The 12,677-nt window shown below is 36.9% G+C and overlaps 1 protein-coding gene across 1 annotated transcript; it reads right to left on the bottom strand.

Annotated features, from left to right (window-relative positions):
* Nucleotides 1–1,205: 1,205 nt before the first annotated feature.
* On the bottom strand, nucleotides 1,206–11,299 carry LOC113049807 (uncharacterized). The gene is made up of 9 exons (XM_026212451.1): nucleotides 10,919–11,299; nucleotides 9,883–10,192; nucleotides 8,838–9,158; nucleotides 6,642–8,415; nucleotides 6,445–6,501; nucleotides 5,140–5,353; nucleotides 4,832–4,968; nucleotides 3,397–3,468; nucleotides 1,206–3,318 (listed from the first exon to the last, which is right to left on the bottom strand). Exons 2-9 carry the CDS (start codon nucleotides 10,178–10,180, stop codon nucleotides 3,048–3,050), a joined length of 3,144 nt encoding a protein of 1,047 aa, XP_026068236.1. The 5' UTR covers nucleotides 10,181–10,192; nucleotides 10,919–11,299; the 3' UTR covers nucleotides 1,206–3,047.
* Nucleotides 11,300–12,677: the final 1,378 nt, after the last annotated feature.

Raw genomic sequence — 12,677 nt, 5'->3', positions numbered from 1 at the left:
CACTCAAAAGTGGGAGAGATTCACAAAGAGTGGACTGCAGCTCTACTTGTGCAAGGTGTCAATGGTCGTCTTTTGGATAAGTCAGCAGTCTTCCCCATGATTGTGTAGACTACAGAACTAGACTGAGAGACCATTTAAAGACCTTTGCAGGTGTTTAGAGTTAATTAGCTGATTAGAGTGTGGCAGCAGGTGTCTTCAATATTGAACCTTTTCACAATATTCTAATTTTCTGAGATACTGAATTTGGGCTTTTCCTTAGTTATCAGTTAAAAACATCAAAATAATAAAATAAATAAGCATTTGAAATATATCAGTCTGTGTTTAATGAATGAATATAATATACAAGTTTCACTTTTTGAATGGAATTAGTGAAATAAATCAACTTTTTGTTGATATTGTAATTATATGACCAGCACCTGTACTACAGCGCTTGCACGTTAAATCCACAACGTAGTGTAGTAGTCCAGCTACGTCATCGTGCTGCAGAAAGCAGCGAGGACAGACTAGTTGATATATCATTAGCGTCCGACGGTTTAATGTAATTTAGATTCATTTACAAAAGGGCAAAATATAATGACACAATTACCTGCTGTTTCCCGTCCCTGACAGGTGGATAATAAACTCTCCGCGTGCGAGCACTTACAGTTGTCCCGTGTTCTCCTTCGGACTGATGCCATCTACCGGAATACAGCGTTCATTACCACAGCACTTGACACACAGCACTAGCTTTACAATCAATTAAAACATAAATACAACTTAAAATAATAAATAGCAAATGAACAAACATCTCATTTAAAACAAAAGCAAAAAAATGAAAAATATATTTAGCTGTTATCGTGTTACATGTCTAAAACCTGTAGTACCAGGTACAAAGATAAATTAACAAAACAAACAAATAAATAAACCAGAAATAACTATGTTAGTTTTGTTGTACTGCTTACAGGTACAGAAACATCACCATGACAGAACAAGGAAAGACGACAAAGGGGGGAAGAAGAAAATGTATTGGTATTAGTAAAAAAAATGTTTGAATGCACTGTAAGTCACTTTGGATAAAAGCATTTACTAAAGCAAGTGTATTTTGTTGGTTACAAAGTTTTTATATTTAATTTATTTAATTCATTTGGCATTTTCATTTTTATTTGTCATTCAAAAATATAAATTACTGTGATTTCAGTAAACCACCCCAAGCATGACACGGAGTCTTTAGTTAACACTATTTTATTCATAAAATATATATCAAATCACATTGACAGCAATCAAGCAAAACTTAGTGTCTGTCTGTTGGCGAGCTTAAAGAGAAGCACAACAGCAGCAGTATCTGTAACACTGCACGAGTGATGCGGAAATAAAAGATCAATACAAATGGAAATATTTCCATCTGAAAAAAGACCAAAGAGCTGATTTCACTGCAGAACTCAGTAGACACACGATTGCCTTTTTTACATTTGCTCTTGTGAGTACAATTCTAACACTTCAAAGTGATTCAAAGAGACAATACATGTCTGTAGGTTGAGTTAAAAACACATTTCTATACCACAGACATAACAGAGATGCTCATCGGGGGAAAGGTGTAGATTCTTTTGGGTTCAAGTGCAGATAACTGACTTTTCAAAGCCTTAGGTAATAAGTCAAAGGCTACATTATAATTGATTGTAAAAGTTTCCCATTAAACAAAACAATGCAAATGACAACATAATCACATCAAAACAAAAAATGTAATCCTCAAAAAATGAGAATAAAGTTGTGGAAATATATTGCACAATGGGATGATAAACCTAAAACTAATAGAAGTCTAATCTGGCCAACATATCGTTTTATTAGCTGCATAGAACACCCAATAAATGTCAGATCAGAAAAGCAGAAAGTGGATCTCACCAAACGCTTCACTTTTCTCAACCAGCAAAAAAGAAGCATGGATGCACGGCAAACCTGTATTACACACCACAGCTCCGTTTCGCGTGAGTAAATATATTCTATGAATAAAAGCAATTTCACATCTTACAAAAGAAAGTGGTTTTCTCCCATTTTTCTCAAACACAACCCAGTGGTTCGTCTATCCCATGTTCGAGGTCTATGAATGTAGTCTTGGGTATAAAAATGAAATAACTTAGGACTATTTTATAAAAATTTATAAAAATGAGTTTGTGGCATTCTTTACCCACTCTCATTTCATTACTAACCTGCATGACTTCTTTTCTTTTGTGGAACGAGAAGATATTCTGAAGTATGTTCCAACTGTTTTTGTCCAAATAACGGTTCAGAACGATGCTGGGTTCCGTTTATTGTCATTGTATGGCCATTTTTTATCCTTTTGCATTCTGAAGTAGAAAGTAATACGGGTTTGGAATGACATGAAAAGTGAATAAACATATCACATCGTAAGAATATAATGCTCAAACACTGCACTGTACCTTAAACGATTTATTTAAAAGAAAATAAAAACTTTAAATAGTTTTCCGTAGTCTTGTTTTTGGCCGAAAATCCCTTAGTATTTTTATTTATAAAGCTGTAAATACATATTCTAGTCCTGATGGGAAAAAAAATGGAACTGTAATGATAAAATCAAAGCTGCCAATTTCATAGGTCATTAGTAGTCAAGGACGAGCTACTCATTGTTTCAGAGACCTTGAAGGGCTTAAATCAATGGATCAGTAATTATTATTCCCACACTCATTTTTTCATCTGAAAATGACAGATAGGAATATGTTAGTTGCAAATGCAAGAAAAACACAACAAGGTTGCAGCAGTCACATTGTGAGGAATCAAAGTGCTCAGGTGAAGGTCTACTATACTGTGCTTATATTATTTGCACGCACACACACAAACACACACACACATACAGAGCTCTAATGTCTTTCCGCTTTACGCCTCAACTGTAAATGCTATAAGAAAACGTTTTTTCATTCTATTGCTAAACGTTCGGTAAACAACCATGTGTAAAGCGCAAGTTCTTTCCTTGATTAGGCAAAAAGATGAAAAACTACATTTTTGGTAACTGGTCAATTGTTCACAAGAACTAAGAATGGATTTGTGAAAAACAGAGCTTAAACCTCCAGGCCTTGGCGGGAAAAGTAGTCCTCCAGTTCTGTGAGCTTCTCGATTAGCAATACATCAAGGTCAACGTCGTCGTGTCTTCCCCTACGAGCCCTTCCTCGAGGCCCCTTCACACGCAGCGGACCCAGGTTAGTTTTAGCCTTGCGTTTCCGAGGCAGTGTGAAATCTGGGAAGTCTAGAACTCGCTTTCGTTTCTGATGACCAATGCATACCAAAGAGCCGTTCTTCTCTTTCGGTTCTTCAAATATAGTCTCAAGGCTTCTGTGTGAATGAAAAGCAGAAACCGCAAAATGATTTCCAGAATAAGACAATTATAAATAAACAATTGCAAAAACAAACCTGTTAGGGGTTGGAGACTTGTAATTCTTGTTGGTATAAATCTCCTCCAAACTGAATTCCTTTTTCTTCAGCCTTATTGGATGCAAAACAGAATATTTATGATAATCAAGGTTTTAACCAATGTTGTAATTATCACAAGTTTAAGCACTTTTTTTATTTAAATGTATCCATCAAGTTTCCTAAAGACCCGTCTTTAAAATATTAAATTGGTCATGAACTGCCTTTGTTTATTATTTTGTATAGTGCGGTCTATCGATAAAAACAAAAAAAAAACTATATCGCTTTCTCTCACATTAATTGCGGATGAATCCCACCTAACATTCAAGTTTTTATATATGCTTTTATATTGCAATAATTTCACATTCAATCTTCAAATTATTGTACAAACAACATAAAGACAGTATATTTTTAATATTTGTTTAATCTCATCTTTTTTATGACTGAAAGCCAGTATCATTTATACCGATTAATACTGATTTTCCCATAAAAAAAACATTTTCACCCAAATATTTAACCATTGACCATTCAACATTACATTATAATTAAGTGCTATCAATTTTAACATTTATTAGACTTATTAGAGCCCCCCTCTTGTGAATGCTCTGTTTGAATAGGTGTGACGGATTGTAGATTTGGAATTAAACGCACACTGCTATGATTGGCTAACAGTTGTGCATGTTTGTTTATGTTTCACAGATGGACGCTGCTGTGATTTAGGTTACAAACGCATAAATACTCAGAACATATCAAACAATCTGTTTAACAGAAAAAGCAATAGTGACCACATAATAAAAACAGTTACTCATACTTGTGTGTTGCGAGATTTGCGCCATTACTTTCGGATCCAATAAAGTCGGTACAGCATTGTCTTTTTGTTTCAAACTTTCTTAAAATCCTGCATAAAATTATGCCTTGTTTGTAAAAAAAATCTGCCTTAAAATGACGTTAACAAAGGACTGAATTCTTACCGACGTGTTCTGAAACATCATTGAAAATAAAGTTAATCCACTCTTTTCCTAATTTTGGGATCAGAAGGAAGGCAATGCAAAAATGCACAGCGATCGTTATCATTTGGTTTCTGCATAGACCTGCGTTTGCATCTATTTTTTTTACAGTACATGTGCAAATTGTTGGGCGGGGCTAAACAGGAAGTTATGTAGAAGCAGGCGTTGATCTTCCTCTGTGGAGGCGGTGCTTATCCACACTATTACATAATAGAGTTGTACATTCCACAACTTGTCTTTTGGCAGATTGGCTACAATATAAGGTATTTTTAGACTAACATGAAAGTTTTGAGTTCAAACTGAAAGGATGTTTTTAATAGTACAATCACCTCTTAATTGTCAATTTTGATTTCTCAGTTCTTGACCCCTTAAACATTTTACTCCAATTACAAGAACTGTAGCAAACTGTTAAAACGGAGTTGAATGCTCACCTCTTTGGTTTGGGAAGTCCCATTGGAGTAAGGTTGTTATCTGGTTTGGGAACAGTCTTACGAATACGAATCTGAGAGACCCTTTTAGAACGTTTGGAACCTCCTTGAGCTTCATTATTAGTGTCGTAGAGTTCCACCTACAAGAGAGATGAATGTCTAGGCTTGAGGAAACATAACCAGAATGCAAAATCCTTCAGTTCAGCAGTGTCTGAAGATCTCAATATTTCTCCTTACATTCTTCCTTCTACTTGAATTCTTCTTTCAAAACTATGAGTTCAAATGCTAGAAGAGATGAAATACTGTAATACCTGGTTAATTTCTGTAGATGTGCCCCGATTATGCAAACCAGGGTATTTGACATTTGCACTGGCAATAGCATAACTAGGCACAGATTCAGTGGGGGATCCATCCATTCTTGCCGATTTGGGGCTGATGCTGTGCCGAGAGGGGTGATCTAGGCTCCTTTCTGGTGTGAGATGATTTTTTGACAGATGACACAATGATAGGGATGAGGTGGCTTTCCTACACACAGTGAAAGCAGCAAGCATTTTAGAGAACACCAGGTGATAGCTAATTTAACATCAGTCAACATCTACATGATCAGCCTAGAAGTGTAGATAGCTGTGGATTGTAAAACTGGACTGCCTTCATGCTTCAATCACAAATTGAGAATGTCTGAAAAGAAAGATTGATTTTATTGCTACATTCCTGTTTTATTATGTAAACCGCTTTAAGGTGAAGTGAGTAATTTCTGTACCACTAGCAGTATCAAACTGAATAGAAATCAAACATTTTTGTTTACATTTTATGATTAAGAAAAGTCTATTGTCAAAACCAGCCATGTCAGCGAAACACAACGAGTGACAGGTGATTCTATTTTTGGAATAGTTTATATCACGAGTGACAACTTGGAAAGGAAATAATAAAGGAAAACAACAAAAGAAACAACTATTTCATTGGAAGTGTGAGACAGCTGTGCGGTTCCAGAGACAGAGCCCGCCCACATGCTCTTCTGATTGGCTGTGATTTGCTATTGATTTGCATATCTTGTAGGTATGTTGCAATTGGTATGGACAGACAAACTGTCATTAGAAATTTTAGCTCATTAGGTTAAAGGTATAATGTGTTCTGTGTGATTGCCAGGGTGTTGTGGGTGGTTTCGTACTGGCCCACCCCAAAGGAATCCATACTCCGGTCTCTATGATATCTTTTTTTCTTTTTACCTGAAAATTGTACACTCAGTCGCTTAGAAAATTAACAGCATAGCAAGTTGCACAAGCTTGTCATTCATGTATGCAGCAAAAATGCAATGTTTGATATCTCTATGTGTAGTTAAAGTTATAATAATGATGCTTGCATTCAAAAACACAGGAAACTCACAAATGCCACAAAATGAGTTTCAAGGAAACAAGATGATGACTGGCCACTGTAGATTTCCAAAGGTATGGAAAGCTTCTCAGCCACTCGATTTTGTGTTGCTAGTTGCACTAAAATTATGCACTTCACCTTCAATCTGAACTGATTAGCAAAGACTGATTAAACTTATTTTTTTTTATTTTTTTTTTATTGAATATATTGGCAAAAATGTGAAAGATGCAGGGGGATATGCCCACCGTGCTGAAGCTCTTTTCCTGCTGGGTGAAGCTTCTTGACTGGATCGGCGTATATAGCTATCAATGAAAAGATGTAGATCAAAACAGGTTGAATTGTAAGTGCAAGCAGCATGCAGGTAAAAACTGACATACACCTTTGATTATGTAAATCACATTTCAATCAAAACATGCACAACAAAGTTTTAACTTTAACTCACTGGTGATCGTTGTCTATGCCTGGCGGGGCTGTGAAGTCAACCAGAGGTCGAAAAGGACGACATTTGCTCCTCCCCAAAATCCGACTCACAACCGTATGGATACCAGGACGTGACAACTGCATGAGAGGAAAGTTGATTCGCCGGTGTCGAAACCACAGTCTGAAGGAAGCTGGAGAAGATAAAGCCAGGACGGTACTAACACCTGCCCCAGAGAAGCTTCCTTTGCTAAAAGTAGACAAAGGCGGACTGCTGGGGCGAAAAAGCTGAGATAAACTAGGACAACCTGCAGAGTCTTTATCCAGGTGGACAGGTAAAGCATCTGAAGGACAAGCTAGTGTACCAGTTAATCGAGGAGACACAGGAAGTATCAAGTCCTCAAGAATCGGCTGCCAATGTTTGGACATCCCTCCTGCCTGCTCAAAGAAGGACAGAGAGAGGGTTTCTCCAACTTTAAGAGCGGGAAATCCAGGAAGGTTTTGTTTCTTTCCACCACAGTCTTTGAGTTTGGATCCAGTCCTGCTGCAACCAGTCCATCTGTCCGAGTTGCTAGAGGAACAGCTTCTGGATACCAAGCGATAGGCGGTATCTGAGAGCCGATTCAACAGTTTGTTAGTATCGCTGTCTAAAAATGGTTTGGAGCACCCATTTCTTGGGGCCGAGAGATGTGAACTGGAGTGTGCTTGATAAAATGCAAAAAGCGAACCTAGTGATTGTTGGTCACCTACACCTTTTACCAATTGTTTCGGCAAAGCAAGTTCACAGTATGGCAGGACTGATGACCCTTGAAAAGGGCTATCCTTTGAGTGTGATATATTTGAGGACTGACCATCAAAACTTTGTCCCTTATTCCCTATCTTTGTGTTCTCCTCAGAATCTCCAGCATTTGTCTCTGTCAATTCATCTACATCCCTTGATGTATGGACGTGATCCGAGACTGAAGTAATATTACTCAACGAGGTAGCAGTAGAATGAAAAAGACCATTCATTTCGATCTTGTCCAAGATCGCTGCTTCTTTCTTATTAGAAGTCTGAAAGAGAACTGAACAAGCCTTGGATTCATCAGGATTGGGTTGTGCTCCTAGAGGCTTAGTGGAGAAAGGGAAGGTAATTTGACTAAAGGACTGCTGCTGGATTGTTTCACACTCATCTTTAGAAGAATCTGTCAATGCTGCTGGTTTCCCAGAGGGCTTTGAGTTCACTGCTTTTGAAAATGAACAATGATGATCTGTAATTGTGTTTGATCTTAAGCCACTAGGAGCTGAAGATCTGAAAAACTGAACGGAAGGCACCCGAGGGTTTTCAGGACCATGTAAACACTGATTATACAAGGTGTCTTCTCCTTCCTGACCAGTTTTATCATTCTCCACAATAGCAGACGACAGTACTTCTTGAATACAAGGAAGTCCCTGGCTGCCTTTGTCATCTGAGCTGCTAAGCACAGAATCCACCAATACGTTTAAGGCGACTCTGTCCTTCTCAGCTTCCAGTTCCATATCCAGGTCTTCAAAATCAGAAACAGGCGAGTAGTTACCCTGCAAACAATTGTCTTTTTGTTCTGAACGGCATGTTCTTAGAATGCCACATGATGAACTGGAGCTGCTATAATTTTCACTTAGATCTTGACAGCTTAGGTCCTTGGACTTATGATCAGGACTTTGGCTGGGCTGGAAAGGAGTAGACATTGCCCAAGAACACACAGAGTGCTTCTTAGTTTCAGGAGAAGAGATATTTGAGATTATTCCTTTGTAGTCTTTTGCCACTTCCGCATCCACTCCTGCAAGCACAAAATAATAAATCAAATAAAAATTGAATCTATGTCTTTGCTTAGATTTGAGGTCACTTACATTTCAAATGTTGACTAAGTACTCCTAAAAGTTGACTAAATTATCTTTTGGCTAACACCTGGAAGAACGTCTCTTCAAAATGTACTATTGCCCAATAAATTGCTTTTCAGACTGAGAACATCCTCTCCTCAACAAGCATTACAAATCATGGTTTATGGTTTTATTATAAACTACATAATGATAGCTATTAAAGAGGGGCATGTTTTCTTCAACTGCACCTTCATGCTACAATAAGAAATACATCAACACAGGAAGGAATAGTATGCTCATCAGAGCATTTGGGATGGGATATATGAAATTAGCTTCAAAGTACATAATTCATTCATTTGTCTATGCTAATATTAACATTTACCACGACCGCAAGCTGATGAAACACTTGGAGTAACTGGACAGCCAAAGGATAAGTCTCTTCCCAGCTGGCCAACTTTACTGTGCAGCTGAGCTAAACTGCGAGTATGTGCACTGCTTTGTGAACACAGCTGGTCCATCCTCCTCTCCACTGCCTCAAGACGCTGGGTCAGAGATCCAAAGGTATCAGTCAGCAGACGCTTCATCTCAGTTTGATGGGACACAAGAAATCGTTCCAGAACTCCAAGCTGCTCTCCGGATGGTCCAGCTGGAGGAGGTGAACTGAAGCTGGCAGAGGGCCATCGCTGATCCCTAAAATTGGCCTCTGCAAAGAAGATGTTGATCAAAAGCTGCGCTTCATAACATTTACCAAAACATTGTTTTGATTCTATTTGGAACCAACTGTTTTACAATATATCTGCAATGTTCCGTTTAGAAAAACGTGTGCACACTTATAAAGCTACTCCTGTGCGGACCAAAAAAAAGCCCAGAGGAAAAACTTAAAAAGATTTAGACATTTCATAAAATAAGGCCAAATGAATGGGCAGCAAACTACAGAAGACTTGAAAGACCTTTCTGTGCGGTTATTCTGTTTTAGATTCTATTATTATTTATATACATAAGTTATATTCTGTATTATATATTATCGTAGTATTATTTTGAAATATTCTTTTTTCTATTCATAAGACAATGTCTAAAAAAAAAAAAGTGTCTAACAACAAAGTTTGGCCTCTAACTATATCAACTCAATAACTATCATCAGGGCATATTACCTAAATATTTGCTATATTCTACTATTCAGATAGTCTGGAGTTAGGTTAGCTGTTTTGTTCTTTATGTGAAACTAATACTTTTATTCAGCAAGGATACATTAAAAGGATCAAAACGGACAGTAAACATATTTACAAAAGATTTCAAATAGATAAATAACTGTATTATCATCATCGAATAAAAAAATCATCATTTTGAGCACAAGGGATTCATTTCAAAAACATTTAAAAATTGTATTGGCCTACTTGGCAGACGTGAGCAGATATATTCAAAATTACCTTGCTTATTACACATGTGCATGGAAGTCGAACTAGGATTGACTCCAAAGTTACTACTTTTTGGATCAAACGTCATCGGTTTCAGAGCTCCTTCATTTTCCAGATGAACTTCCTTCAAGCTCAAGTCTGAGGGTCGTGTTTTGTCACCAGATTCAGTCTCCTCTCTGCTGGTTTCTCTGCATCCTATGGCCAGCTGTTCCTGATACAGTGGAGAAAGAGCAGCACGGTGGCATGGACCAGCCGCAGACGCAGGCACCTGCTCTGGACCTTTCTGCTCAGCCAGAGGATTGGACAACATCTTTTAAAGGGACTGATGAAAGAGAATGCATCAGATCAGCAACTGATTAAGTCATAACATGAATTACACATGGTACTTTTAATATATTACTGTTGTGTACATTCTTTAGTCTTACCAGTTTAATCGTAAAACCGGATTGGTATATATTGTACCATGTCATTTACAAAATGTAAGGTCTCATATAATAATATGGCATTGAATGATTAATATATATATATATATATATATATATATATATATATATATATATATATATATATATATATATATATACACACATCATGGTACTTACAAGATACTTAATACTTTGATACATAACATGGTACTGAATTATTCAAATTAATATACCATGGTATCTGCATTTGCATACAATTCCAAGGATCTTCAAACTACACCAAAATTGTACTGAACTGTCTATACGTGCACATACATTTCAATTAATACACATAAATCATGTTTTGTTAAAAAAACAACTAGTTTCTAGAATAACAAGAATGAATGAAAATGAACAGGTTTCGTCCGGAAATATCACTGATTAAAAAACACTTTTCTGTGTTTGATAAACCATCAAAGAAAACATCGTCACTTCAAAACGTTTTTTGTAACGTAATAGGTCTCGTGCATAATGATGTCAAAGAACAGGCTCCTCATGCATGCCAGACTTTCGAAGGCCCTGGAAACAACGAATACAAATAAATCAAGAGCGAGTCAGAGATGTTTCGTAAAGCAGTAACTTACCTATATTGCGTTCCCGTTAACAAGTGTCAGTCCCCGCTAAAGACGGTCTCCGGCGGTGAAAGTGTGCTGTTATATCACTAATACTCCCGATCCATCCTCATGATGATGATGCACAGCTCGGATGTGATTTCTTTAAGCCAGTAAAAGTCATTTCCGGCGACCCTTCACACTCATATTCAGACGGATGGACAGACTTCCAGTGCAAAATGATTGCACACTAACCTAGCGTATTATTACGACAACTATGTGATTATCTATATCATACAATTAATACACAGTGCTAACAAATTTCCCAAGCGTCATGATATTTGCTTTTGACGGTCCGTGACGACTTCCGTCATGCGTGCTGCTGTAAAGCGTGTTTCCATTGGGCGCTGCAGGAACTCAGACTCGTTTCTATTGGGCTGTTTTAATAGAAACACTTTCATCTGTATTTGAAAAACATATTTTATGACGCCGAATCTACTGTGTACCATTTTGACTGTTACTTTCAGTGGTGTATTAGTCAGAATAATTACTAAAATATTTGGTATTAAAAATATACAGTCACAATTTCGTTTATTTACTGACCACTGAAAGAAGTCTAATTGGGAAAGAACAGATCATAAAAATCACAGGGGGTTGTTTATGTTTATATTAATCGTTTATAGTTTTTTTTTTTAATCGATAGCGTATAATGATGATGAACTAATGATGATACTTTGTTGAATTTAGCTTGCTATTCATTCTTTATTAGTAGTCAAGACCATAGACAGTATAAAACGGTCAAGACAGAGAGTGAAGAGTATGGCTTTTGTTAGCTACTTTAATAAAATCAGTGTTCTGATATTTTGACCAGCAGAGGGCATGCATTCCTATTTAATGCTACTGTACGTTTCACATGCCTTACAAAGTATTTTCTTCAAGGCACAATTGAGTATTTATTCACACATAGTTTGTGGTCCTGTAGGACAAGTACATGTTATCAATGTTGCACTTCAATATTAATATTGAACACTGAATCAGCAAAACTTAAGAGTTTCCTTTTGAATTTCAGAATAGTTGTTTTGCTTTTATGAATGCATTACTAAAAGAGTCTTTTTTGTGTGTTGTTGTGTAATCTTACTTTGTGTAATAATCTTACTTTATCCTAACCAACCACAAGAAATAAGGCAAACCATGAAGCAAAACATGGCTCCGTATGCCATTCGAGTGAGTGAAAGGGTGTTCTTTTTTTAGACACAGCAATAAAACCCTATTTTGCTATCGTCTTATCTTCATATTCCATAGAGAATTAATATAATCAATTATGTAATGTGTACAAAGCACTTGAATATCATTCATAAGCATGATCCAATTAGCCACAGCTGGTAGACATTGTTAAGAGTGCGTTTTAGACTAAAATAACAGCTGGAGCTTCGCCGGAGGTTGCACTTCCAACCTGGAAGTAGGAACCCAGTGATAAACCCTGTTATGATGTCATTTCCCAGATGGCTACAGCTTACTGAAACTGTGTCGGTGAGTCATGGCACCAACTTCTTTTGTTTTCACTTGACTAGAAATCTTTTCCAGAGAACAATCCCTTCTAGTCAGAATAAACCACAAAGTGAACCTGACATTAGCTGGCTACACAAGACTATATGATTACTATAAATTGACTTTTAATTAATAATCCAGTTGGCTGAAAATATATTATGTATTTTGATTTGCAGAAATGATATCATAGGCTATATATTTTAAACAAACAACCTCTTTATGGCACTGGAATGCCTTGTTCAAA

This window comes from Carassius auratus, chromosome 30, assembly GCF_003368295.1.
Source record: "Carassius auratus strain Wakin chromosome 30, ASM336829v1, whole genome shotgun sequence".
Lineage (NCBI taxonomy): Eukaryota > Metazoa > Chordata > Actinopteri > Cypriniformes > Cyprinidae > Carassius > Carassius auratus.
The sequence above is the reverse complement of the archived record's forward strand: the minus strand, read 5'-3'. Positions and strand labels throughout refer to the sequence as shown.

Coding starts and splice junctions, on each gene's coding strand:
- LOC113049807 (XM_026212451.1), bottom strand. CDS start 10,180: ATGTTGTCCAATCCTCTGGCTGAGCAGAAAGGTCCAGAGCAGGTGCCT. Junction 9,159..9,882: donor GCACATGTGTAATAAGCAAG/GTAATTTTGAAT, acceptor TCTTCTTTGCAG/AGGCCAATTTTAGGGATCAG. Junction 4,969..5,139: donor CATCTACAGAAATTAACCAG/GTATTACAGTAT, acceptor TCTCTCTTGTAG/GTGGAACTCTACGACACTAA.